General features: G+C 37.7%; 1 protein-coding gene across 1 annotated transcript in view; it reads right to left on the reverse strand.

The window, feature by feature from the left end:
* Positions 1-21,592, reverse strand: part of LOC150090291 (uncharacterized) — a 43,700-nt gene extending 22,108 nt beyond the window's left edge. The window contains exons 1-3 of the mRNA XM_090389790.1: positions 21,433-21,592; positions 2,536-2,662; positions 298-431 (exon numbers count right to left, since the gene is read on the reverse strand). Of these exons, the coding sequence (XP_090245916.1) occupies positions 298-431; positions 2,536-2,662; positions 21,433-21,499 (328 nt within the window). The 5' untranslated portion in view covers positions 21,500-21,592. The remainder of the gene's footprint in view (positions 1-297; positions 432-2,535; positions 2,663-21,432) is intronic.
* Positions 21,593-25,894: the final 4,302 nt, after the last annotated feature.

Below are 25,894 nucleotides of genomic sequence, written 5' to 3' on the forward strand. Positions count from 1 at the left end.
TAATTCATTGAGATCCGAGGATAGAATTCAATGTAGACCTAAATAGTTATAAATAAAGTACTCTAAGTGAAAAGTTATGTATCTAATAATCATTATTTTAGAGATTTTTACATGACCAATTATTACATGAAAACTATAAAAATCATTTTAAACAGCGTGGTTATAATACAATTAGAATGAAGCTTTCTATTCACAATTATACGATTTTAAATTCTAACTTTGCAATTAGTAAACAAAGATTAACAATGAATTTATAATAATAATAAATTTTTCTTAATTTATAGTTAGTTAACTCACCGGCATTTTGATTACATCCATCTCTTAGATATCTGTGTGCTAATCGAATGAATTCTCCATTGCGTTGCTTTTCTTCTTGCCCTGAACAGCCGTACGTATACCATAAAATGCAGCCAAAGCTTTGGTGAACCGATCTGCATAAAAGATAGGGAATTACCACAAGGGTATAGATAATTTACAAAATGAATGAAAAGTCTGAAATGAATAGGTGATTGAAAGATTCTGTTTAATATGAAGTGATTTTGAGTTGGAAACATTCTCAAACTGTAGTTTGAGAATGTTTCCAAGTCGCTATTAATAGCCCCAATATTAAAATGAATTTATTTTAAATAGTAAAAGTAGCCAAATTGGACTAAACTGGACAATATCATCAAAAGAGAGATTATTTAAAATTTTTGAAAGAACTGTTGATGTGAAAGGTGACAAGAACGGAATGGTAGAAAGAAGCCAGAGCATACTGCATACGCCAGAAAGGGCTCAATGCGTGCAGCGAGAATTTGTTAAAAAACAGGATTATTGTCCAGTACATCTTTTCCGATCACTTTCTTTTCCGGGTCACCTTTTTTGCTGGTGTAACCAAGCGCGTCGCCCGTCTTTGAACCTGTTCAACAAGCTAGATGTCTTACTGGTGTGCTCGCCATGCTTGTTCAATTACTCCACTGTATTCCAAGTGCAGTCACATCATTGTCTTATACGTTGGAATTATGATCTTCCTATCTTTACAAGAAAATGTTTTATACATCACCCAATGGGATACCACGGGCCTTACATGCTTCCTGACTGCACTGCACTGAGAATTTCATGTTTGCCTGGAACAGTAACCTGGAAATCTCTCTCCTCCTGTCTTTAACTTATATCCTCCTAATTTATATCATTTTGAGACTGCCATTTCTCATGAGGAAAACTACATTTTGCAGCATTAAAAACATCTGATACTCTTTTGACCATTCCTGAAACCTATTCAAGTTGTTCCGAAGAAGCACTGCTTGATACTATTCACTGATCACTCACCTGGTTTTCATATAGCCTCTGCAAATTTTCAATGTCATTTATGAAAATCAGAAACAGTAGTGATCCCAGCACTGATCCTTGAGAGACTCCATTTCTAACACTATCCATTAATCACAAACCTCTGTATGCTCTCCTGCACCCTTCTTTGCAACCATCTAAGAATTTTACTCCTGATACTAATAAGTTAGAATTTATCCAGCAACCTCAGTGCGGGACAAAATCAAATTTTCTAATTCTGAGAATTAATTTTTGAAGATTTTGGAGAATTCATTTTTGAAAATTTTGGAGAATTAATTCTGAGAAATAATTTTCCAAATAATTTTGATATTATTTATCTCAAAATTATTTCGCATCCAACTCATGAGTAACTCTCATAATAGTTAACCAGATTTAATGAAACAAAGTTTTCCTTTACAAAACCGTTCTCTTTCCTTAAGAATAGCATTTCTATCAAGATGCCCCTGTGCTGCATTTGTAATCATCACTTCCATGATTTCCGTAACGTTGAAATTAGACTGACTGGTCTGTGGTTACTCAATTCACTCATAGAACTACCATTATGGCTTGGTGATACGTTGACATTTCTCCAATCAAAGGAATCTCTCCTGAGTCTAGTGAAGCCCTCATAATTAATCTTAATAGTTTAATGGGTTCTCTCTCTCTCTCTCTCTCTCTCTGCTTTCCTCAAAATTACTGAGAATATGCCATCAGCCATAGAAGTGTTACTTTCCTTTAAGCCCGAAAGTTCCTGTAATTTCAACATCGCTAATTCCACGTTACCTAGCTTCACTCATCTGTACAGATCGATGCGAAGTACTTGTTAAATTCATCGGCAACTCCAGTTGGACAATCAACAACTTTTCCGTATTCAGTAGGTCCGATATGATTCGTTCTTTTCTTCTTCACACACTATAAAATTCGTTGTTCCAGGACTGACAAAGCCGTTGAGAAAACGACCCATAAAAACTCCTTCGGTCATCGATGGGATTCGACCTCAGGTATTTTTCCACCGGGTGTGGGGAGGATGGCGATTCTACCAACTGTGCTACCCACGAGGGAATTTTACCATGTCATATACCTTCGAGGGTAACACAGTGGTCATAATCACCATCCTCTCTATACCGGGTGAAAATTATTTAAAATAATTTTTAAAAATAAATAGTTTTATTTTAAGAAATAAATGCTATTAAATTGTTAGGTCTTTTGCTAAAGAGAATTTATTTTTACCTGCAGTGATTTTTAGCTTCATAACCAGACAATTCGCTGGCTTTTCTTTGCATGGATTGGTTTATTGCTTGTTGACACTGTCGGAACTTTTCATATCCACATTGATACTGGCTTCTGCATATTATCACTGAAAAACGAAAGTGAAAAAAAATCTTATGTACTTAAAAAACTTCTTTTAACTCGTGTGGTATACATTTAGGTTATGGTCTTATTTCGATGTTACCAACAGTCGATTCGAAATTGAACCTATATTCGCTAGCATTACACCATAGAGGATATTTCCCCTGTGCTCCTTTTCTGTGTTCCTTTCTGAAAGTACTATGAAGTGAACAAATTGGGTACATTTAATAGAGTTCAGGTCACGACCTGTTTATAGTAGAAGTCCCCTATCAGAGATAACTAATGCTGTCGATGTAATTAAGAGTGAATTTTCTGAGATGATTATTTTTATTGTATTAAAATAAAGTCGACCTGAATGTTTTAATTATTACTGATCGTCGAAATTAATAGTTATTAGCTAAGGACTAGATGAGAAGAAGATATCATTAATGAGAGAAATATCAGTGCAGTATAATCTAAGTTATTCTGTTGAATGTTTAAGTTATAGGCGTATAATATAGTTACCAAATGAGGCGTTAGGAAGATACCATGTTTACTCGCATGCTTTTCTTCATATAGAGTATCCTCTACAGTTCTTAAGAACGAATTAAAAAAAAAATCTACTTGATTTTGCCCGTTTTTGAACCAGGAAGTGATAGGGCGATGGTTTTATGATTTTGTACACCATCACATGTCATAAACCTGCAAACATTTGCAGTTAGAGAGTATTGCGTGCATTCTCCACTTTTGATTGAAATTGTATTGCAAGGATAAATTAAATGTTACACTTAATGTACATTTATGAGCCAAAACATTATGACCACCTACCTAATAGCATATCGGGCCTACTTTTGTCGTGATAATCCCTTGCACCTGGCTTGGCATCGACCACGAGACCGAACAAAGTGTCCTCAGGTATCCTGCACCAGCTGGACAGAAGAACGTCCCAGCATTCAGTAATGGACTGGCGAATGCTGCGTTTCTCTGTGAGTCCTAGTTGCAGTCTACCGTTAATTGAGTAATTGTGAACCATTCGTTGTCCAGGTCAGCACGTGATAACCGCCGTTCACGTTGACTGTGAACCACTGGTGGTCTCCCCATCCTGGTACATTGGGTGGTTGCGTGTCTCTCTTCCGACCATTCACGCCTTTCGAACAGAGGACAATGCCACCGGTTGTTGAGATGTTGGTGATCTCAGAAACCATCAGATCCTTCCATTTCCCCACTGTACAGACGAACTGGTAGGCGCTACCTGTGTTGTCACTATATATGGTGCTCCGATCAGTGACGTGAATCCTATGTACTGTGTGACGCGTCTCCACTCGTGAAGATAGTAAAAAAAAAAAAAGTAAAGTGCAGCCATTATCAACCCACTGCAGGATGGAAGCCTCCTCAACAATTCATGCTGAGGGAAATGGACCATAATCTGCCGCGCTGGTCCAGTGCGGGTTGGCAGATCGACCGTATTCAGCAGTCAGGGGCGTGAACCCCGGTCTACTCAAAGAGCGTGTGCTACTGCACTCCCGCTCTTGCCCACTCGGCTACGGAGGCTAGAGGTGACCATAATTTTTTGACTCATGAGTGTATGTTATTTTCCCTTTTGACTACATATCCTTAAATAAATATTGGAAAGATAATGTAGTTTGATTTGTTTACTTATGTTTTACTATTTTCTTTCATTATCATATATTAGAATCAGTTTATATTTTCGACAGCAAATGCCTCAATGGAATCTGTCGTTCAAGTGAACCTTAAAATGACTATTCTGTCCTCTGTTTGAGTTTTATATAACTAAAATATAATCCAAACTAAACTATTAAAATGAATTAAACGATATAAGAAGGATTTAATTTTATATTTTTTCCAAGAACATTCAGCATGCTCTTCGGCTTGGCTCCTTTAGATGTCAAATACTAGTTTACATGAGAATACAAACTTTTAATATAAAGGAAAAAAATCAGTCTTCCGTGTTTGAGAAGGAAAGTTGTCTTAAAAATCATGGTGACTTTGTTGAATAGTAATATAGCCATGTCATTCTATCTGGACTTTCAACACATAAGTACTATGTTGTTATAGATTTTGTATAAAAGAAAGTCCTTCAACAAGAGCAAAATGTTGTTGCGAGGTCATCACTATTGGGATTACTGCTTGTTGTTTGTAACAGACTTGGGTAATCTCGAAATTTTGTTTAAAAATAAAATCCATTCTTCGGTTTTTATTTATTGAAAATAGATTAATAACTTTTATAACTTTTCATTCAAGTTTGGTGCACCGTTCAAATCGGCATTGCTTGTCCGCAGTTCCTTTGGGAACCTGTTTGCAGGTTCCATTGGGAACCTGCTAACTAAGTATTCACTCAACCACTGGGGCCTAAATGTGAACTGCGTAGCGCACAGTTACACCTATTGCTAAACTTCAAAGTTGAAAACGATTTCGTATTTCCATTCGTTTATTATTGAATATTCATTGCGTTGCATTGTTCTTCACACCAACTAATGCCTACCAACGAGCAGACCCTGTTGATGGGGCAATATAGAGGAAGCTGTCAAAGTTTGCGCACGACTGGCTAAGAGGTTGGTTAATGACCAGGACTGAGCTATGCTGCTTCGAAAGGATTTGACCGACTGGGCAGTAAAATGGCAGCTGAAGTTTAAGGCTACCAAATACAAAGTATATCACTTGGGAAAAGAAGCCTAGTAGTTTGTGGATTGGGTGAAGAGGAATTAGAGGATATTCAGGAACTCACTCGGGTAGCAGAGTGCATATAATAACCGTCATTCTCACATTAATATGCATCATATAGAAAAGCCCTAGATTCGAATTCCGTGGTTGCGTTAGTTGGTCTCAAACGAGGGGTACATGGTTTTATCTCCCGGAAGCTGCCTTCGTGGGTAGCCAGTTGGTATAATCGTCGTCCCTCGCACACCGTGTGGAAAAGATTTGAAAGTTCGAAGCCTTTCAATGACGCGAGGAATTTTTCACAATGAGTTAGTCGGTCTCAGGCGAGGATAGCGTGGTTTTTCCTCCCGGAAAATCGGATTTTTCATTCAGCAAACAGAAAATCGACAACAGAATCGTGCAGTTTATAAATACAATACACCAATGCTTCATAGCCTTAGTTGCTTTGGCGCTTATCACGTACACCTAACGGACGTTTACGATGAGAAATAATTGGGGATTATAAGAAGATAGTGCGATTACACTTGGACTAATATATCCAGATCTCATCTAAAGATAGTCCTAGAAGTTCTGGAGAAGTTCTATATCCAAATCGTAATGTAATGTAAATCAAACTTTAATCTCTCTCTCTCTCTCTCTCTCTCTCTCTCTCTCTCTCTCTCTCTCTCACACACACACACACACACACACTCTCTCTCTCTCTCTTTATTTATTTAATATTTTGTTCGTTTTTTAATCTTTGTTATGTGACATCTCTCAAAATTACCACTCATCATGTCGGATTTCGAAACTATCTCGGAAATATACGGGTCATTTATTAGAGCCTTAGTTTACATTTTTAAACGGACAAAAATATCTTTTATTGTACGCTAAATGCGCACACACAACAGCGATGCGGGAAATAGAACGTTGGAATAAATGAAAGAGCAAATTACTAACCCATACAGTAATGATCGAAAATCTATTGCGTAATGTCTAAACGCGTTACTGCATAATTCTATCTAGTGAAGAGAGTTTAAGTTTATTTTTATTAATAATACCGACAGAAAACAGGTCGTCTTATTAACCAGCCTAGGATCTTATCAGTAACTTCAACTTCTTCCAGTTTATTAGCATTAGCATTAGTAGAGGCATATGATGCAAGAAAGCGAGCTTATGCAGCATCAGCCAAAATAAAAAAAAAAAAAAACCACTTCCATTTCACCCCTCCGTTCGTTCGAAATACCTGTCCAGCTGAGCCTTAAACTTATTTAGGCTATCAACTTCCACGACAAGGGATGGAAGTCTGTTCCACCTACCAACCACCCGCTGGCTAAAGGCAAATTTCCGCACATCTATCCTACATCTGTCTTTCCTCAATTTGAATTTATGCCCTCTCAGGTGATTATTCTGAGCAAGAGGAAGAATCCCATCAGCATTGAGCATGCTCAAACCATTCAAGGTTTTATACACGTCTCTCAGATCACCTCGCCGATGCCTAGTCTCCAGACACCGTAATTTGCAAAATTTAAGCCTTTCTTCGTAAGAGCAACCCTTTGTTCCATTCACTAATCTTGTTGCCCTTCTCTGTACTCGTTCCAGCAGCTCTACATCCTTCTTGAAATGAGGACTCCAGACCTGTACACAGTACTCTAGGTGTGTCCTGACCATTGCCTTATACAAGGGAATAATCATCTCCTTATCCCTGCTTGAAAAATTCCTGTATATCATTGACAACACACCATGAGCTACTCTTGCAGTCCGTCTGCATTGCTCAGAGAACTTCATATCTGCCTGCACAATTACCCCTAGGTCCTTTTCATTCTCTACCACTGTCAGTGTTATACCACAGAGTTGAAACGCTGCTCTGGGGTTGCTGTTTCCCATATGTAGTACTTTACATTTGTCAATATTAAACTTCATTTGCCACCTCTCAGCCTATCTGCTCAACCTTTCCAGATCCTGTTGCAGCAGCATAGCGTCAGTAGTGTCCTTAACAACCCTGCCAACTTTTGTATCGTCTGCAAACTTCGACATTAAGCTTGATATACTATCATCAATATCATTTATAAATATAGAAAACAATAATGGACCCAACACTGAACCCTGAGGGACTCCACTAATAACATTAGTCCACGATGAGCAGTGTCCATTGATTACCACTCTCTGTCTTCTCCCCCTCAACCATCCCTTTATCCATAGCAGCAATTTGCCTCCAATGCCACACTGCTCCAATTTGTGCAGCAGTCTTCCATGTGCAACAGTATCAAAAGCCTTTCTAAGATCCAAGTATATAATATCAAAGTTATTCCCTGCATCCAGTTCTTTTGTGACTGCATCATAGTATCCAATTAAATTGGTCAGGCAAGACTTTCCCTTAACAAAACCATGCTGTGTCCGAGCTATAACTGAAGTCTTGTCTAGATGATCCTGCAGTGCTTCTTTAACCAGTGCCTCCATTAATTTTCCTGGAAGAGAAGTTAAACTCACAGGTCTATAATTACTTGTGTCAGCCTTTGATCCTCCTTTGTGAATTGGGGTCACATTTGCACATCTCCAGTCTATGGGTACCTCTCCTGAGTCCAAGAAAGTTCTCATAATTATGGCTAAGGGTTTGCTTACTTCCTTTGCTGCCTCCTTTAATATAACTGGATATATCCCATCCACCCCAGGTGCCTTTCTTGTGTTTATCTTCAACAATTTCTCCTCCAATTTAATCTCAGTTATTACAAGATTCTCTAGCTTACTGCCAGAGTTGAATACACCTCTGGCATTCCCCTCACTAAATAACTTCTCATGTGTGAATGTCGATGTAAAATATTCATTTAGTTTGTTAGCTACCTGAGCAGGATCATTTATACAGCAGCCTTCAATGACGGATCACACCAAAGGTTTTCAAATTGGTAGTGGATATTCGATAAATTGAAGCTGCATGCGCACGGCAAGGTTTCTCAAACTGGAAGATGGAATGAAATGTGCTATCATCAGAAAAACTGTGGATAGGATTTGTAGTCAATAGAAGAAAGTCATTAACGCACAGGAGAAAAAGTGTGGGAGAAAGAACCCAACCTTGGGGAACCCCAGCGTTAGTGAGGAAGTTAGAAGACAGAGAGCAGTCTGCCATCAACTCCAGTTAGCGGTCAGAAAGAAAACTGGAGACCCAATTTGAGAAAACAGTCGGCAATCCATAAGATAGAAGCATATTTAGAAGACCTTTATGCAAAACACGATCAAGAGAAACTACTTGAGAGTCGACAAACTTTTAAATGGGATTTGCATATGAATTCTTAACATTAGGTAACATTACCCAGACATTAAGCTTGATATACCAGAGTCGACAAACTTTTAAATTGGATTTGCATATGGATAGATAACATTAGATAACATTAGCCAGAATATCACCAGTGGATCGACTCTTACGGAATCCATACTGGTGATCACTGATCAGACTGAAAGTTTCTAGGTAGTTTAAGAGCTGGCGGTTAATTGATTTCTCCATTACTTTAGAAAGAAGAAGTAAGCGCAATGGGATAATAATTGGTTGAGACGGATTTGTTACCCTTTTTAGGACCTTGCTGGATATGAGCAAATTTTCAACCAGAAGGAGACTTCTATACTTTCTTACTTCGCTGAGAACATCAGCGGAGTAAGAAAGTGTAAAAAGGCGACACTGAACAAGAGTATGCCCAGGAGCACAGGATTTGAGAACAAGTGAAAAAATGGCATCAGAACCTGGAGCTTTCTTGGCATCGAGATTGTTTAAAATTCTTCTGACAGGCCTGACGTAGACCAGTGGTCAGGGGCCAGAGTGCATAGCACGCGTTCCTTGAGTGGACAGGGGTTCAAGCCCGTGACTACTAAATACGATAAATATTTGTATTGACGATTTATTGTAAACTCTACTGACTTGGTCGTTGTGCCCGAGTATAAACAGAAAATTTATTTTTTGACGGGAGGCATTGAGTGGAGTGTACTGGGAATGGTAGGAAGTCATTTAACAAGATCGGCAATAGAAGGATTAGGAGAAATATAGGATGCTATTAATCAGTTTTATCTTTAGCTGAGCTGGCAATAGAACCATTAGGTTTTAACAGAGGTGGGAGTACAGATGGGCAAAAGTTACGGCCAATAGCTTTGAAAATAGACTAGAATATTCAGCTGCCGTTTGGACAAAAAGCAAGTTCTCTACTCTTAGCCTGTTCAAAATCCAATTTAGACTGATTAATAACTACTTTGCAATTGTTGCGAGCTTTGGCGTAGGCAGAAAATGAACCTGGAGATTTGGATACAAGCCAATTGAGATATGCAGCATCCTTAACTTGAACAGCTTTAGCAGATTTATTGGAAAACCATGGTTTAGATAAAGGACTAGATTTTAAAGTGGAGTGTGGAATAAAGGATTTTATCTCTACAAGAATAATTTCACTAACATGATCGTAACAAATCTTGACATCAGAAGAGTAAAAATATTAACTCAACTAAGAAAAAGAAGAATGAATTCTTGTAATGCCAAACAACACGACGCTCAGAATGCCCACTACAGAAAGGTTCCATTGGAGAAGAGATCCCATCACTAAGTTGTGATCTTGAGTGCCCATAGGACTACTCGCCTCGACCATGTTCTTGGAAGGGTTGTTTGCGAGAAAAACATCGACTGTTGGCTGTATCTGGTATTGTGGTAGGTAAATAAATAATCTGTTCGAGGTCATTAGTAATTGCAAAAGCCTCAGCATCTCGACCATCTGGGTTCATGTGACTAGAAAACGGAAGCCAGCTGGCGTTGTGAACATTAAAATGACCAAGGAAAATTACCTCACTGTTAGGAAAGTTGGACTGAAGAAAGTCAAGTTGCAAAGAGAGGAAGTCAAAGAGTTCCAAGTGATTAATGGATTTGGCAGAACGATAGAGGCAACAGATGGATTTGATAGAATAGGGCAGAGAGATTTTAAGCTAGAGAAGATCGAAAGAGGGGACTCCAGTGTCTGACAGGAAATATCAGAGCGAACATATGCACAATACCACCGTTGTAGCTAAAGGAATTGTACAATGAATAATTAGGACTACTGAGATGAGCAGTGGTTGAATCAACTGATAATTGGCAATCTATCAGAAATCGTAAGTGGGGCTTGGCAACCTTTAAGTGGAAATGGTCATCTTGAGACTGGAACTGAAACCCCTTATATTTGTGAAATGAACGAGGAAGTGGCTGGTAGGTTTCGATCTTTTCTTAGATTTTACGATTTGTAATCACTGCCTGCTATTCATTTTCCTATTGTAAAGTTTTTGATATAGTTAGGCTTCTTAGTGAGAATCAGATCTTGCACATATGAGGACAGTTTGCACACTCTCTCTCTCGGATTTGCTGGGATAAGTAACAATCATCCAATTTGTTCATAAAACCTTTACCAGTATAATTTTCAGTGCGCGTCTAGAAGAGATAAGTTGAATGACAAACGTTTAGAAGAGATAAGAAAGCATAATGACAAAATCGTACTTACTAGTGCTTTCAACCTCAAGAGATTTTTTATCATATCCCTCATTGTTATTTGGCCTGTAATATACCACAGCTATTATCTCCCCTTTACTGCAACTCATTTCACGCCGCACTGCCTCAACATCCGCGTTACTCAGGCAACATACTTGCTATCTTGGCAGCTATTGATTAGAGTCTTCACTTCTCATCCTATCGCCCCTCCCTATCTCTTCTGAATACACAACATACAGGAGAGAACATACACTCAAATACAATACATAACAGTAACTTGTCGATAGGTCTTTTCTTATGTGATAACAACACTCAGTCTTTTATTTTCAGGTTGGCAAATACTAACACTTTCAAGAGTAACTGTCATGTACGCATATCTGGCGCTAATCTAAATCAGTCTATCAAGATGCTTATGCCTTCTGGAGAGGCTACTGACTAGACATTTTTTCGGTGATCAGGTAGCTGATAAACTGAATGAGTACGTTACATCTACATGTACACATGAGGAATTCTATAGGGAAGTGGAAGCCAGACGTTTATCAAACTCTACCAGGGAGCTAAATGATTTCGTAATAACTGAGAGGAAAGTAGAAGAGAAATTGTTGTTGAAGTTAAACATAAGAAAGGCATCTGGGGTGGATGGGATCTATCCAGTAATATAAAGGGAGGCAGTAAAGGAAGTAAGCGAACCCTTAGCCATGATTATGAGATGTCAATGGGACTCAAAGAGGATTATGAGACTCAAGAGAGATCCTCATGGACTGGTGATGTGCAAATGTGTCCCCAATTCACAAAGGAGGATCGAAGGGTGACATGAGTAATTACAGTCCTGTTAGTTTAATGTCTGTTCCGGGGAAAATAATAGAGTTACTGATTAAAAAGCTGTTAAGGGGAAATCTTCTGACAAATTTGATTGGATACTAAAATGTGGTCACAAAGGAACTGGATGCAAAAAATTAATTCTAATGTATACTTAGATTTCAGGAAAGCTTTTGATACTGTTGCAAATAAAAGACTGCTGTACAAATTGGAGCAGAGTGGCATTAGAGGCAAGTTGCTGCTATTGATAAAGGGATGGTTGAGTGAGAGAAGACAGAGAGTGGTAGATAATGGACACTAATCTTCCCCAGGGTTCGCGTTAGGCCAATTGTTGTTTTCTATATTTATCAATGGTATTGATGAAGGTATATCATGGTTAACGTCGAAGTTTTCAGATGATTCAAAGGTTGGCAGAGTTGTTAATGACAGTAATGACAGTACGCTACTACAACAGGATCTAGAAAAGTTAGACAGATGGGCTGAGAAGGGTTACTGCAGATGGGTTATTGCTACCCATATTACATATGGGTAGCAGTAACCCAGATAGCAGTAACCAGTTACTGCTACCCATATGTAATATGGGTAGCAGTAATCCTCAGAATAACGTACCAACTTGTGGTGCTGCACTCTGGGTAGTGGAGAATGAATAAGACCTGGGGGTAATTGTGCAGTCAGATATGAAGTTTTTCTGAGCAGTGTAGACATGCAGCCAGGACAGTTCATGGGGTTTTGTAAATAATATTCAGGAATTTTGTCAATGATATACAGGAATTTTAGATAAAAGACGAGATTTTAAGGTGGAGTTTTAAATTATTATTTTAGGGTTGCCCGTAATTAAATACATTAACCCGTATTTTGTGTCTGTAAATTGCGTATGTTCTATGGTTGATTTGCCTGTTTTGCTGGACGAAAAAACCCCATTTACTGGGGAGAAAAACCTTGCTATCTACGCCTGAGACCAACTAACTCAGCCACGGAGTGAAAAAAGCCCATTAAAGTTCCTCGCGTCATCGACGGGATTCGAACCAAGACCTTTTCCACCCGGTGTGGGGAGGACGGTGACGATACCACTGTGCTACCCGCGCAGACTATGGTGGAGTGTGGAATAAAGGATATTTATCCCTACAAGAATAAGGTATAAGGTATATTCGGATCAAACGGCACCTGGGGTTTCTCCCATCTCCGCGTATGCACATTGTATCGGAAACAGAACACTGTCAAGCCAGCGATTTAAAAGTGTGTGGGGAGTGGGTTGTGTAAGATGTTGTGCCCATTGTTCCTCTGGCTTATTGGGAACCGACGTTGCCCATACCCCGCCAAGTGGAGGCTAGCCAGGTGTTACCAGTAAGTGATACTCTGGCAGGTCCTGCCATCTGCTTTCCTTGGATTGCAATGGCAAAGATCTAAAAAAAAAAAAAAAAAGGTTGAAGTGATCGCGGTTGATTTAGGTAACATTTCATTAAAGAGCGCTGCGTGGGTTTGTACGCTGAAAGGATGAGTTCTAAGAGCTTAAAAGGTCGGGAAAAATTTTGTTGTAATTTTAGTTTCGACGTGTGGAACTAACGCTGTGTAGGGAGAAAGTATTGGGAGGGGAGACGGAAGACTACGGGGGTGAAGTAGGAAGGAGTCGGGTCGATAGTGAAGGTGACCCCCATTTTTTTTTTTTCAGTGGGGCATGCCCATGCCCCACCAGAGTGAATTTAGGGAGGCGAGAAGAGGGAACCCTCTCCTCCTGCCCGGGGGAGTTGGAAGGAAAGATCCGTTCAAGGGAGAGCGGATTAAGAGTCGCCAATAGACCGTCTCTATATCAGGGTCACCATAGTGATCCATGTCCGGGTCTTGTCCATTTAGGGGGAGGGGGACTGGGAAGTCCCGTCCGAGAGTCAATAGTAGTGAGGTTAGGTTCGGAGATAGTCCAGTATTCCGTGGGGAAAACAAGATTCTGTACTTGGGTCCGTTGCTGGAGTTTTTGTTGGTGGAATGGGCCATTTCAGGAGCGGAGACGTCCTGTCTGTCCCTTCCTTTGGGGAAAAGTCCCATCTTTGGTTTCATGTTGTGTTCATGGAACACCTGATCCCATGAACGCCACATCTGTTCCAATGTGATGTTCATGGGATCAGGGGTACCATGTTAGGATTCTCGTATATGGAGAATCCTCTGTGTTGGTATTTGCTGTCGGGATTGTGCTCTGTCCTCAGTTCTGATGTACAGTGGTGATATAAGCCAAGATTATGGCGGTGGGAGGGTCCTTCTGTAAAAGAGTGCAAAAATAATTTCACTTACACGATCTGAGCAAACATTGACATCAGATGATTAAAAACATTAACTAAACCAAGGAAAAGAAGAATAGAAATCTCGCAGGTCGTACTGTTTTGCATTCGAGGTGATTATCCCTTTGTATAAGGCAATTATCAGACCACACCTTGAGTACTGCATGCAGGTCTGGAGGCCTCATTTTTGGAAGGATGTAGAGCTGCTGGAATGAGTACAAAAAAGGGAAATGCAATTGCTGAGGGGAACAAAGGGGGGTGCTCTTAGGAAGAAAGGCTTAAATTTTGCAAATTACAGTGTCTGGAGACTAGGCACCTGCGAGGTGATCTGATTGAGGTGTTTAAGATTTGAACGGTTTGAGCAAGCTCAATGCTGATGGGATTCTTTCTCTTGCTGAGATTACGCACTTGAGGGGAAATAAATTCAAATTGAGGAAGGACGGTTGCAGAAGAGATGTGCGGAAATTTGCCTTTAGCCAGCCGGTGGTTGATCGCTGGAACAAACTTTCATATGTCATTGTGAAAGTTGATAGCTTAAATAAATTCAAGAAAGAACTAGTCAAACTTTTGGAGGGAATTGATAAGTGACATGGGAAGTGTATTTTTTCTTTTTGTTGGCTGATTCTGTATAAGTTTTCTTTCTTTCATCATATTCCACTACTAATGCTAATACTAATAAGAACGATTTAGAAATCTTAAGTCGTTATATTATTATTATTATTATTATTATTATTTATTTTTTTTGAGAGAGAGTTGTATCGTTTCTTATAACATGTGATTTTTGTAGGGGTTTAGGAGCATTATCAACTTAGACCATATTGCATTGTATTATATAATGTGCGTGTATGTTCTGTGGTCGATTTGCTCTTTTGCTGACGAAAAACCCACCGAAGTTTCCTGGAGAAAAACCATGTTACCCTCGCCTGCGACCGACTAACTCAGCCGCGTTGCCAAAAAGATCCATAACAAATCCTTGCGAAATTGACGGGATTCGAACTCAGGTTTTTTCACGAGGTGTGGGAGGACAATGATTATACCAATTGTGCTATCATTAAGGGCGCAGCATGTAGTAATGTCATCAATCTTTAGGTCACTTGTTCGACTCTTTGAATGTGTTTCGAAAGTTTACATTTACAACGAGAAAGGACGAGCAGTTTCGAGAAATCAGACTACCATTTGTTGAAACTACTTTTATTGAAGAGAAATGACCAGTGGTAATTGGCAAAGATGAATGTCTAATTGCGAAACTGCAAGTTATAAGTTTGGTGTCGGCAATATCAGCTTCTTTAATAAGACAAGTATTCCCAGCAGGGTACGTATACAGTTCACTAGATTTATTTCACTAAAGTGCTTGTGTTATAGCTTAATTTTATTGGGTGAAACTCAGCCCCTCCACCTGTCATTCATTGGCAATGCAATAGCGCGAAGGTCGTTCAACCTTTGAAGGAACAGTTGGTGGGAACGTTAGAGTTGCTATTGAAACTGTATGAATATGCTCTGTTTTTAATAGGGTGTGAGGGTTTCTGCACGTTTCAATGAGAATTAAAAGAAATAAATGGATCTACCGAGAGATGCTAAACCCAATTAGAAACTTATCTAGTCTTGATATTTACATCATCTTGAAGCATCTGTAGTTTATAGTACGTGTGAAACATCATAACTTTATCTATTGACCAAATTGCATAATCTGTAGTAAAACCTAGAATGGTGTCAAAATGGTCGAAATAACGTAATTGAAACAGCTATTCAAGTATATGTGATTTCCTCTTGCTACACATTAACGGAAATGACTGAAGCGACCTGTTATGATATGTTATGAGATATCAAAGAGTCATCGTAAAAATAAAGATATTAGATGGTAAATGACGAGGATTGTTTTACAAGAGCGAACTCATATAAAATTCTTTCCCTATCGTAAAGAAGAAATCAGGAGGTAATTATCCTAAGGATTTATTTCATTTTTATTCGGATGGAAACCGTGGTTCCTGGTATGTTGAGTAATATTTGATAGCTCTATTACAGATTGTTATTCTGCTATCGAATCGATTAGCTTGCTTAAGTAATGAATGAATTTTCTCCACATTTATAATTAGATCATAGATAGACCATGGAATTCTTTATTGTTGTTTGCTTTCCTCCCCATGTGCCCTAACTAAAGCAAGTCACAGCAAGTATTCCAACGAACAGCACGTCTCTTCCGACCGACTGCAAGTCACTGTCTGTCGCAACATCCGACGCCGACAAACTGCCTCGCTTTGGTATTCGAGCGAAGCACTGCTGTTCCATGTAGCCAACTCCCCCACTCGTTCTTTCCGACATGTTCTCTATTCCGTAATTGTGTAATGCTTGGTAGCCTGTGTCCGAGTGTCAGTTTGTCGGTCCTGTTGTTCGCTTCCCCATCCTGTATCAAGCAGGTCTCGTAGGTCAACTAGATGATTAGGGTGGGAAAAAAGAGATCATTGAAGCGGAATGGAAAAATAAGTCCATGTGCTAAATGGTTAATTGAACTTTTGTGGAAGAGGGAGGATCTGATAGCGTGGTTTGTTTGATGTACTGTTTCGTTTTAGAACGTCAAAAGCGATTTCAGCTAAGTTCATACTTAGAGAAGTTCTGGAAGAGTTGTAAAAATCAACCTCAACCTTCAATTGGAAACTGGCACACGAGGTCGCAGTTTTGTTTTATCTAAGTGTTATGTATTTATTATACAGGCTATTGTATAATAATATATATAATAACTGACATTGATTTTTAATTGTTAGAACGCCATGACATGATTACACCTAATCAGTATGGTTTTACACCGGGGAAATCGTGCGAGGATGCTCTTCTGGACTTTCATACATACATTTCAAACTCTGATTCAAAATATGAACTCGCTATATATATAGATTTTGAAGGTGCGTTTGACTCAGTATGGTGGGAGGCAGCTCTTTCTCAACTGTGTCGTGCTGAGTGTTCTAAGCAGTTATACAGTCTGTTCAGGAGTTATTTTTCTGAGAGATATGTGACTGTAAGGTCTAAACATTTTCTCCTTCAAAGACAAATCACGCGAGGTTGCCCTCAGGGCTCTGTATTAGGTCCTTCTATTTGGAATTTAGTGTTACAGAACTGGCTGGTTCGACCACAAGTAAATTGTCACGTGATAGCTTTTGCTGATGATGTCACATTAATTGTGGCAGGTCGATCACGACACGATTTGGAGCAAAATGCAAACCGTGTAATAAATGATATTAATACCTGGGCACAAGGATTTAAGCTTACCATTAGCCCCCAAAAGACCAAAATGATGCTTTTTAAAACCAAACTTGATTTGGGACGACCGCCGCAAATAAAATTAAATGGGAGACAGTTGACTATGGTTTCTGAAACTAAATACTTGGGGCTCATTATTGATCACAAGTTGTCTTATTATGCGCATATAACACATCTACATAGCAAGATTAGGAAATTTGCCGGCTATATTATAAGAGTATCAAGAGGAGATTGGGGTGTGTCCAATAAAACTTTATTTTTATATTATAAGGTGGTGTTTCTGCCTATGGTTACATATGCAGCGGGAGTTTGGTCTCACAGAGTGGCTCTTGTTAGATTTCAGGCTAAATTAAACTCACTACAAAGAACGATGCTTCTCAGTATATTAAGGGTATGTAGAACTGTAGCTACGACTGCACTTCAAGTGATGGCTGGGGCAGTCCCTTTGGATTTGTTCGTGGCTTATCGAGGGCTGTGCTATGGCATTAAGAAGAAAATATCTACTAGACTTGTTGGCATAGAAGTTGACATAAATTCTGATATTAAGAGGGAGAAGAGAAGATGTTTAAATGAGATTGTTAACTTGTGGCAAACAAGATGGGACACTGTATCTACTGGTCGAGTGACAAAGAAATTTATTCCGGATGTTACCTTTTTAAGTGACAGAACAGTTCGAAGTTGGTTTACGCCAAGTTTACAAACATCATTTTTACTAACAGGTCACGGCTCGATGAAAGCGAAATTATTTCAGTTGGGTCTTTCGGATACAGATCTCTGTTTTTGTGGTGAGAGTGAAAGTTGGCACCATATATTATATGTGTGTACAATTTACGATAATGTCAGGGAAATAATCAGGGAAATCATTGCTGAAAATGAGTTAGGTCGGGAAGAGGTGTTTGTATCTAATAGGAGTGTATTTCAATTATTCCAGGATTTTGCAAAGGGAGCCTTTGAACTGAGGAAACGCCTGTTAAACAGTTGAACCAGAATAGTGTGTTGAAAAGAATACTGAAGTGGGTCCAGAATGCCCAAGAGACTATTGGTGATGATGAGGAGGATTTTATTTATTTATTATTATTTTTTTTTTATTATTTTTTTAATTTATTTATTTATTTATTTATTTTTTTTTTTTTTTTTTTTTTTATTTATTTTTTATTTATTTTTTTATTATTATTTATTATTATTTTTTTTTATTTTATTTATTTATTTTTTATTATTATTTTATATATATATATATATATATATACACGTGTGTTATTTATTATTATTATTATTTTTTTTTTTTTTTTTTTTTTTTTTTTTTTTAAGCTCTGGATTGGGCCCCCAGAGGGTTTTTTTTTTTTTTTTTTTTTTTTTTTTTTTGTTGTCTCATAACCTGAGACCTTATGCGTCCCATCTACTGGAACTGGCCCACCTTCCCGTGGTGTGGACGAGTATCTAGAAGCAGCCTTCCTGGTGATAGCTGCTTCTCGGTAGCTAAGAGGTCAGCATAACACAACAACATAACATGCATTAAACTACACGAACATTGCACTACTACACGCTGGCCTGTTTTGCAGAGTCTGTTCAACGTACAAAGAAACGAGGTGGATTTGAACGGACGTTCTAGGAGCCACCCTACCTATACACACACATGTCCACATGTCCACATGTAAAAATCAACCTCAACCTTCAATTGGAAACTGGCACACGAGGTCGCAGTTTTGTTTTATCTAAGTGTTATGTATTTATTATACAGGCTATTGTATAATAATATATATAATAACTGACATTGATTTTTAATAGTCTATGTACTTTGACCAATTTTGTTGTTAGTTTCTTTTAAATTTGAATTTGGTTAAATTCTTGCGTTTGATAAATTGCTACCTTTTTAATTTTTAAAATAAAAATGTATCTGTATTTTTATTTAAAATTTTTAGTATTACAATATTGAAATTTCGCTAGATAAGTTGGTAATAGAGTTTCTGCGTATTTCGCAAATAACTGAAGAGTCCATGTAGCTGATATATATTTCCTACATGTGTTAACAGCTGGTTTGGAGATATTGCAAACCCTACCTGTAGAAAAGGGGAAGAGGTGACGAATTTATTTACAACTTCTCGTAAGCTCACAGTTTGTTGATTTACAACGTCAACATTTGTGCTTAATGAAAAAGAAGTTTCGTTTTCAGTTTCTTTTTCTCTCCACAGAAGGAGAGAAAGAGGAGATTAATCATTATAGTTCATACTATTATTATTATCGAGTTGATTTATATACATTCTTTGATTGCATAATTGAAATGAGTTGATTATCCATGTAGAGTAATGAAAATTCATTATTCTCCATGGGTAATCTAATCTTCCCTCCATCATTGAACGGACTTCATTAATCCCAGGCAAGGCAAGCTCAAGGTTTGTGTTGAGGGTACTACAGGCGAAAATACACCAATGCTTGATGTATTTAATACTTCGTAGGACGCCAAAACTCCATCTTCTCCACACTAAACTGAAACCTCTGGCCAACACTGGCCCTTGATCTTTCCACTCAGCAGACACGCCGTTATTACTCTAGGCCACACTCCACAGGAGTTCCTGGGTAGATAAATTTAAACGATCTGATGCTTTGCCTTCTTCATTGGTCTATACATCCAGCATCGCATTATTTGTCTATACATCATTCATTGGTCTATACATCCAGCATCATTGATACTGGTTTGAATAATCTGGTCCCAACTCAGAGGTCCTATCTGCACTAGTTGCAGATATGGCCTCTGAATTGGGTCCAGATTAGCTTCTTCAATATGGCATCCTCATTCTCTTCTTTGACAGATGGTACAGGTTAGCAGCGCTAAATTGCACACAACTAATTACCAGATATATTATCCTGTGTGATCTGCCTCGTCTATATTCGCCAGGCCAGTTTTATCTATATTCTTGGTTGCATTTCCTTCAACTACTCTTTGTGAATATTTTATTGCAATTTATCTTCTTCTCACTTTCATCTATTTTGTTTTTGTAGTACCTTTTTACAGACAGAACCAGTAGTTGTCTTATTTTGGAGACAAAGTTGACTTATGGAATTTGCCCATCCAGTTAAAGAAGCATAGACAGAAATACAGTACTGCTATTTATCAGCATATAATATTTTACATTAACCGAGGTACTTACAAAGGAAATACAAACATTGCTTTTTTGTTTGCCTATTTAAAAAAAAAAAAAAAAAAAAAACGAATGTTCAGTTAATATCTTTTATATAAAAGTCATGTCAAGAGATATCAAGATCAGAATTAAGTGTTGCAGGGGGATATTAATTTTCTTTGATTTATTAGATTGTTCGTACAATCCTTATATTGACCTCCCTGATGAAAGGAAACAAATACTTCATCAGTTACCCACGAAAATACTATTCAAAAGTATCTGTTTAATTACGGGTAATCTAAAGGTTGGCTTGTTTGTTTTCCACGGTGTAAAATCGGAATTTGTCGGTGGAAGGAGAATCCTAAGATCACCAACTACTTATGTAGCGTTCTATTAGAACTTTGAAAGACAAAGGTTGTGAATCTTATCCCATGGAAACGGTTTAGTACCAATAAAGACTAGTCTAATATTGCAATTATTATTATTTTAAACTTTGAATGTAACGAAGGACATATTAGATTTTATGTTTGGTTATCATTTTCAACAGAAACGTACTTAATAGATAATTAAGAATTTTTCAATACAATATCAGTTAATTTATACTAATATAAAAACCATCGCCTCATTATTAAACTACCTGGTAAGTGGACAGCATTTGTTTTTTATTCTTTCGCATCAACAGAGTAACTTTTCCTTTGCATTCCAGCTGAATCCTCTAGCACGTCTACAGAATTCAGACTTTGTACTTCCCACGTAGGGTCAATTGTATCAGGTAATCAGATGATCTGATTTCAGAGATTGTTTTATCGCATGGATGGGACTGTTAAATTCCATACGAAACAAATGCGCAGAAATTTAAGCTACAAAACTCGCTGATGGAAGTTGATGGTTTGATGTATTTTTGGCGATAAATCAATATTACCGGATATGAACCACGAATGTGAGCGAGTTCTCCTGTATATGCGCAGTTCTGGAGTAAAAAGACACAATCAGGAATCAAAAATTGCTAATTTATATTACACCAAAATATATAATAAAGTTCGGGATGAAATGCAATGTAAGATAACTGGAAAACTATAGTTTTCTCAGCAAATTTGATTGTAATTTCAATTCATTGAAAACAAACGGTTAGCAAAGCTGAAAAAAAAATCTAAAATTTAAACTTGCGTACAAAAAGAGCCCTCGGGCTATGGCTTACCCCATAAAAGTAGCAAGAAAACACCCAGAAATACTTTCATCTCCGCTATACTTCCTCTGATCCTCATGAATCCTACGCAGCACGTTCACAAACAGGTTTATACCAAACTTTGCCCTTCGGTTGCATATGTGTGTGTGTATGTTCGTGTGTACCTATTATCCTATATTGCTGAATCACCAATGATGTTTTGTCCAAGCACGCATGCGTTAAGGTGAGAGAGACATTTGTTGCAATAGTTATACATGGTTGTCGTGAAGTGGGGAAGGAAGCTGCATGTGGGAATAGGGAACTGTGAAAGCTCTTTTACCTGCCACGAGACACGGTAGATGCTACGGTTTAATACGAATTTCCGGGTAGAGGTGTTGTAGAATCGTTTGATGGACACCGAGTACGATGTTTACAGTTCGGATAGTTCGTTAAGTTGTCTAAAACCAAAAATGCAACCTTAAAAATAATAATTTAAAAAAATTGTTTGGTTGAGCGGTTTCTTTATGTGGCAACTGAATGACGTCTCCTCTTGGGGGTCGCTCATAAACTGACTCGTAATGGCACCGATGAGTCTGTAATAATAATTCTTATCACAGACCAACTGTGTTCATAAATACTCATTATTAAGACTCCCATCTTAGGTATTTCGTTAGACTTCTCTAAATGCATCTTATTAATATGAAAATAACCGCATTTTGTAACTTTTATTTCGTTTTGAAATGCAGAAGTTCCAATGAAGCAATTTCAAATCTTCGGGTACACCACCGAGCTGCCATCTTGTCATATTTAAAACATATTCATTATTCAATACGTATACTTAGTCCTTTATACTTTAATACAATTTAATTTATTAAAAGCAGTCTTTGGATTTTAAATCACGCCAAAATTATAGATAGCGCAGCTCTTTCAATCTTTTTAAACGTTTCGCGTATGATTTTATAGTTAAATTTGTAATTTGATAAATAAAACTTACGTTTATTCATGGATAATATAAAAAAAATGCAACAACAAATTTCAGATTTAATAATTTCTTAAGTTCGGGTAATTTTTTGTGGCCCATCTTGTACATAAAAAAAAACATAAGCCTTTCTTTCTTTTTCCCCCATTTAGAAGCCCATCCTGTTCAAACGTGAAGGCTCAATGACTTTCTCTTTCATTTCACATTTGACCTTGTTTCTCAAGATGTTTACACACCGTTTCTTAAGGAAGTTTTATTTATTTATTTCCTTATTTTTAACCCTAATTGGGCAGTAAGGTAAAGTTTGGCTCTGATCCAGAACAATATCGAGTTTTGTTAGTTCCTAAATTACTGTAATTCGTCACTTCCTTCTACTCATTCAATATTACCATAGTTTGGAAAAGGTTACTGCTTATAATACTTATAAAATCATTTGTTTTTAAATGCAGTATTACGTAATTATTGTTTTTGGTAGCAACTTGTTCTTGGCAATGGAGGTTAAGATAATTGTTTACACAAATGAGCAGTCATTTACACAAATGAGGCACTCGTTGTTTACCAAGGTTAATGCGCAGTTTTTATTTGGTGGTTTCATACGAAGTAGTACAAAGTGGGCTTGGTCACACCACCATATCGAACTTTACAATTCTATTAAAACATTAAAGGAATAAAAAAAAATATGTATATATTTCTTTAGCTAGTCGAAGTGTGTGTACCAGGAATTGCACTTTGCAATCCCGGAAGCTATCCTTTAGCCTTGAATAACACTGGCCAAAATAATTTTTTTAATACATACATTACCATTTATGTACAGCTATGCGATAGAATAAAATCAGTTACAGACCCGGAATTAACAGCTAAAATTGTATAAGTTTATCTATTAATATCGATAAAAGAAGATTTTTTAATCAAAAATGTATATTAGTGTAGTTTTTAAATTACGAGTAGTTTTAATTGAATTTATACCGTGTATTGAATAAAATATACAATATTAAGCATCGTTTATCCTGCTTAATAAAACTTGTTAGAAATTTGTTTAAAAATTAAGCCACATCTCAGATGCCAAACGACATTTGTACCAAACGACATCTCTAAGGGCAAACGATATTTCTAGTGCCCAAACGATATTTCTGGTGCCAAACGACATCACTGATGCCAAACCATATAAATACGTGTAATCACCGATTTTAATCATTAAGAAAACAGAAAATAAGACGAAAATTATTTCTCTCAGCATTTAAATAGCAGAAAATATTTTTTTGGAAATTTTTAGGTCGACTTAAGGAATTTTAAACACTACACGAATGAAAAAAAAAATAGTTTTCAAGAGTAAAAGTGTTAATAATTAGTCTGAGTCAGCTTTGTGAATAGCATCTAAATGGAAGTAAGGAAGAAAGAAAGAAAAAATAGTCTTTGTTTGACTTACATAAGAATCCTTCAATCGTATCAGTTGTAAACATAGTTTTCAGCGATTCACTTTTCCTAATACTAGTCTGAACGTGCCATCAGTGGTTTTACATGAAAATATCTTACATATAATTACAGTTGAAGTGAAAACGCTGTTATTCCACTTAACTCCAAGATACCTTTTGTATCTCTGCATGTCCATGAAGCTCCACAAATGCTGTCATTGGCCTCATTAACACGTGTCACGGTTAACAGGGTCCACCTACCACAATAATAGTGGGCAGGCCCTATATAATGAATGAATCTAGTTACCCTGTATGCATTCAGATAATACTTTCTCTTAAATCTCTAACGCTTTTTACATGTAAAATTATTTCTTGTCTGAATGTTAAGACACTCCAGGGGATTCGCGAACAGTGCCTGAAATTTCTTATAATTATTTAAAAAGCTGAAAAAAATTAAGGCATTAAAAACAATCCTGCTTCTGCGTATCCCTAGTATCTGCAGAAAAAATTTAAAACTAAAAGAGGTGGGGGTAGGTTACTAAAGTTTCAGAACCCCATATGATCTATATTACGTATACACTCCTACGGGGGGAGGAGGTTAAACAGGTTTCTTAATAATTTAAAAATCATTAAAGCATCTCTTTATACTCTTGGATGGTAATACTAGTTGTGGCAATAAAGTTCACAAACTGGTGCTGTTGGGGTCACGTTCGATGAGTTTAAAATTAGATGGAAGTGGTATGCTGTAGTTCAAACTTTCTCTAGTAGATGGTTGTACAGAAATCGTTCAGTAAGCTGACAGGTTGCAGGCAAGAACCACACTCGTTAGTAGTGTTAAAGTTTCGTGTCACGGTTTTGCAATGAAGCAACGAACGAATATCAGATTTTGCATTTAACTGGGAAAAATCTGCTATAGAAACGCATGAAATGTTAAAAACTGTTTTTGGTGATGAAAGGTTAAAGTACCAGTGTGTTTGAATAGTATAAGTAGTTCAAAGACGGACGTGAGGATGTTCCCGATAATCCAAGAAGCGGATTATCGGGTACATCCCTACGACGGCGTCCAAAGAGAAAATCTCTTTGGATGCCTTCGCTGACTCCTTTCAGAAACTTTTAGAACGGTGTAATAAGTGTATTCAGTCAGGTGGTGATTACTTTGAATAAAACGTTCGAAATGAGGCCAATGTTGCAAACATTCGGGAAATTGTGCCAAGAGGTTGTTTTTGATCCTCAGAATGATGGCTGATGAGTTGGATATGAATAAGGAGACAATTCGTCGAATTCCGCATGAAGATTTAGGGAAAAGGAAGGTCTGTGCAAAATTTGTGACTCCACAGCCTCACGGTTGAGCAGAAGCAACTAAGAGTGTAATTATGCGAAGACTTTATCCAGGCTTGTCAAGACAATCCTAATTTCCTCGACTGTATTGTTACTGGATGTAAGTGTTGAGAATATCAGAACTACCCAGAGACGGAGCGTCAGAGCAATGCAGTGGACTTCAAAATCATCACCAAGGCCCAAAATTTTGGTTTACAGAAGTCCAGGACCAAGACGATGCTAATCATGTTTTTCGACAAACAGGGTGTGAGTCACAAGGAATTTGTAACTGAAGGGGAGAGAGTCAATGCTGCGTTCTACGCACATGTACTTCAAAGATTACGGAGGCGCATTTCACAGGTGAGGCCCCAATTTCGAGAGAAAAGCAGCTAGTTCTTGTTGCACGACAATGCCTCTGTCCAGTTTCGCACTTGTTGTGAGGACATTTCTGACGAAACATGGCATTCTACAGATCAATTCACCCTACTCTTCAGATCTAGAACCAGCGGACTTCTTCTTTTCCAAGTTGAAAACTTCCATCAAAAGAAATGGATTTCAAGATGTTGAAGACATAAAGAAAACCTAACCCGGCGTAATAAGTATATTCAGTCAGGTGGTGATTACTTTGAATAAAAATAAAACCATTTTTAGCTCCTTCACTTTGGGTTCTATTTATTGCGCCACTTTATTGCTACATCCGGTAAGTGGTCAGAGGAGTTTATAACCATAGTAAGTACCGTCAACAACGCAATGTAACTTTACTGATGTCGTGCTCACTCGAATACGC

Source organism: Mastigoproctus giganteus, chromosome 2 (assembly GCF_048544385.1).
Source record: "Mastigoproctus giganteus isolate SK-2022 chromosome 2, ASM4854438v1, whole genome shotgun sequence".
NCBI classification, from domain to species: domain Eukaryota; kingdom Metazoa; phylum Arthropoda; class Arachnida; order Uropygi; family Thelyphonidae; genus Mastigoproctus; species Mastigoproctus giganteus.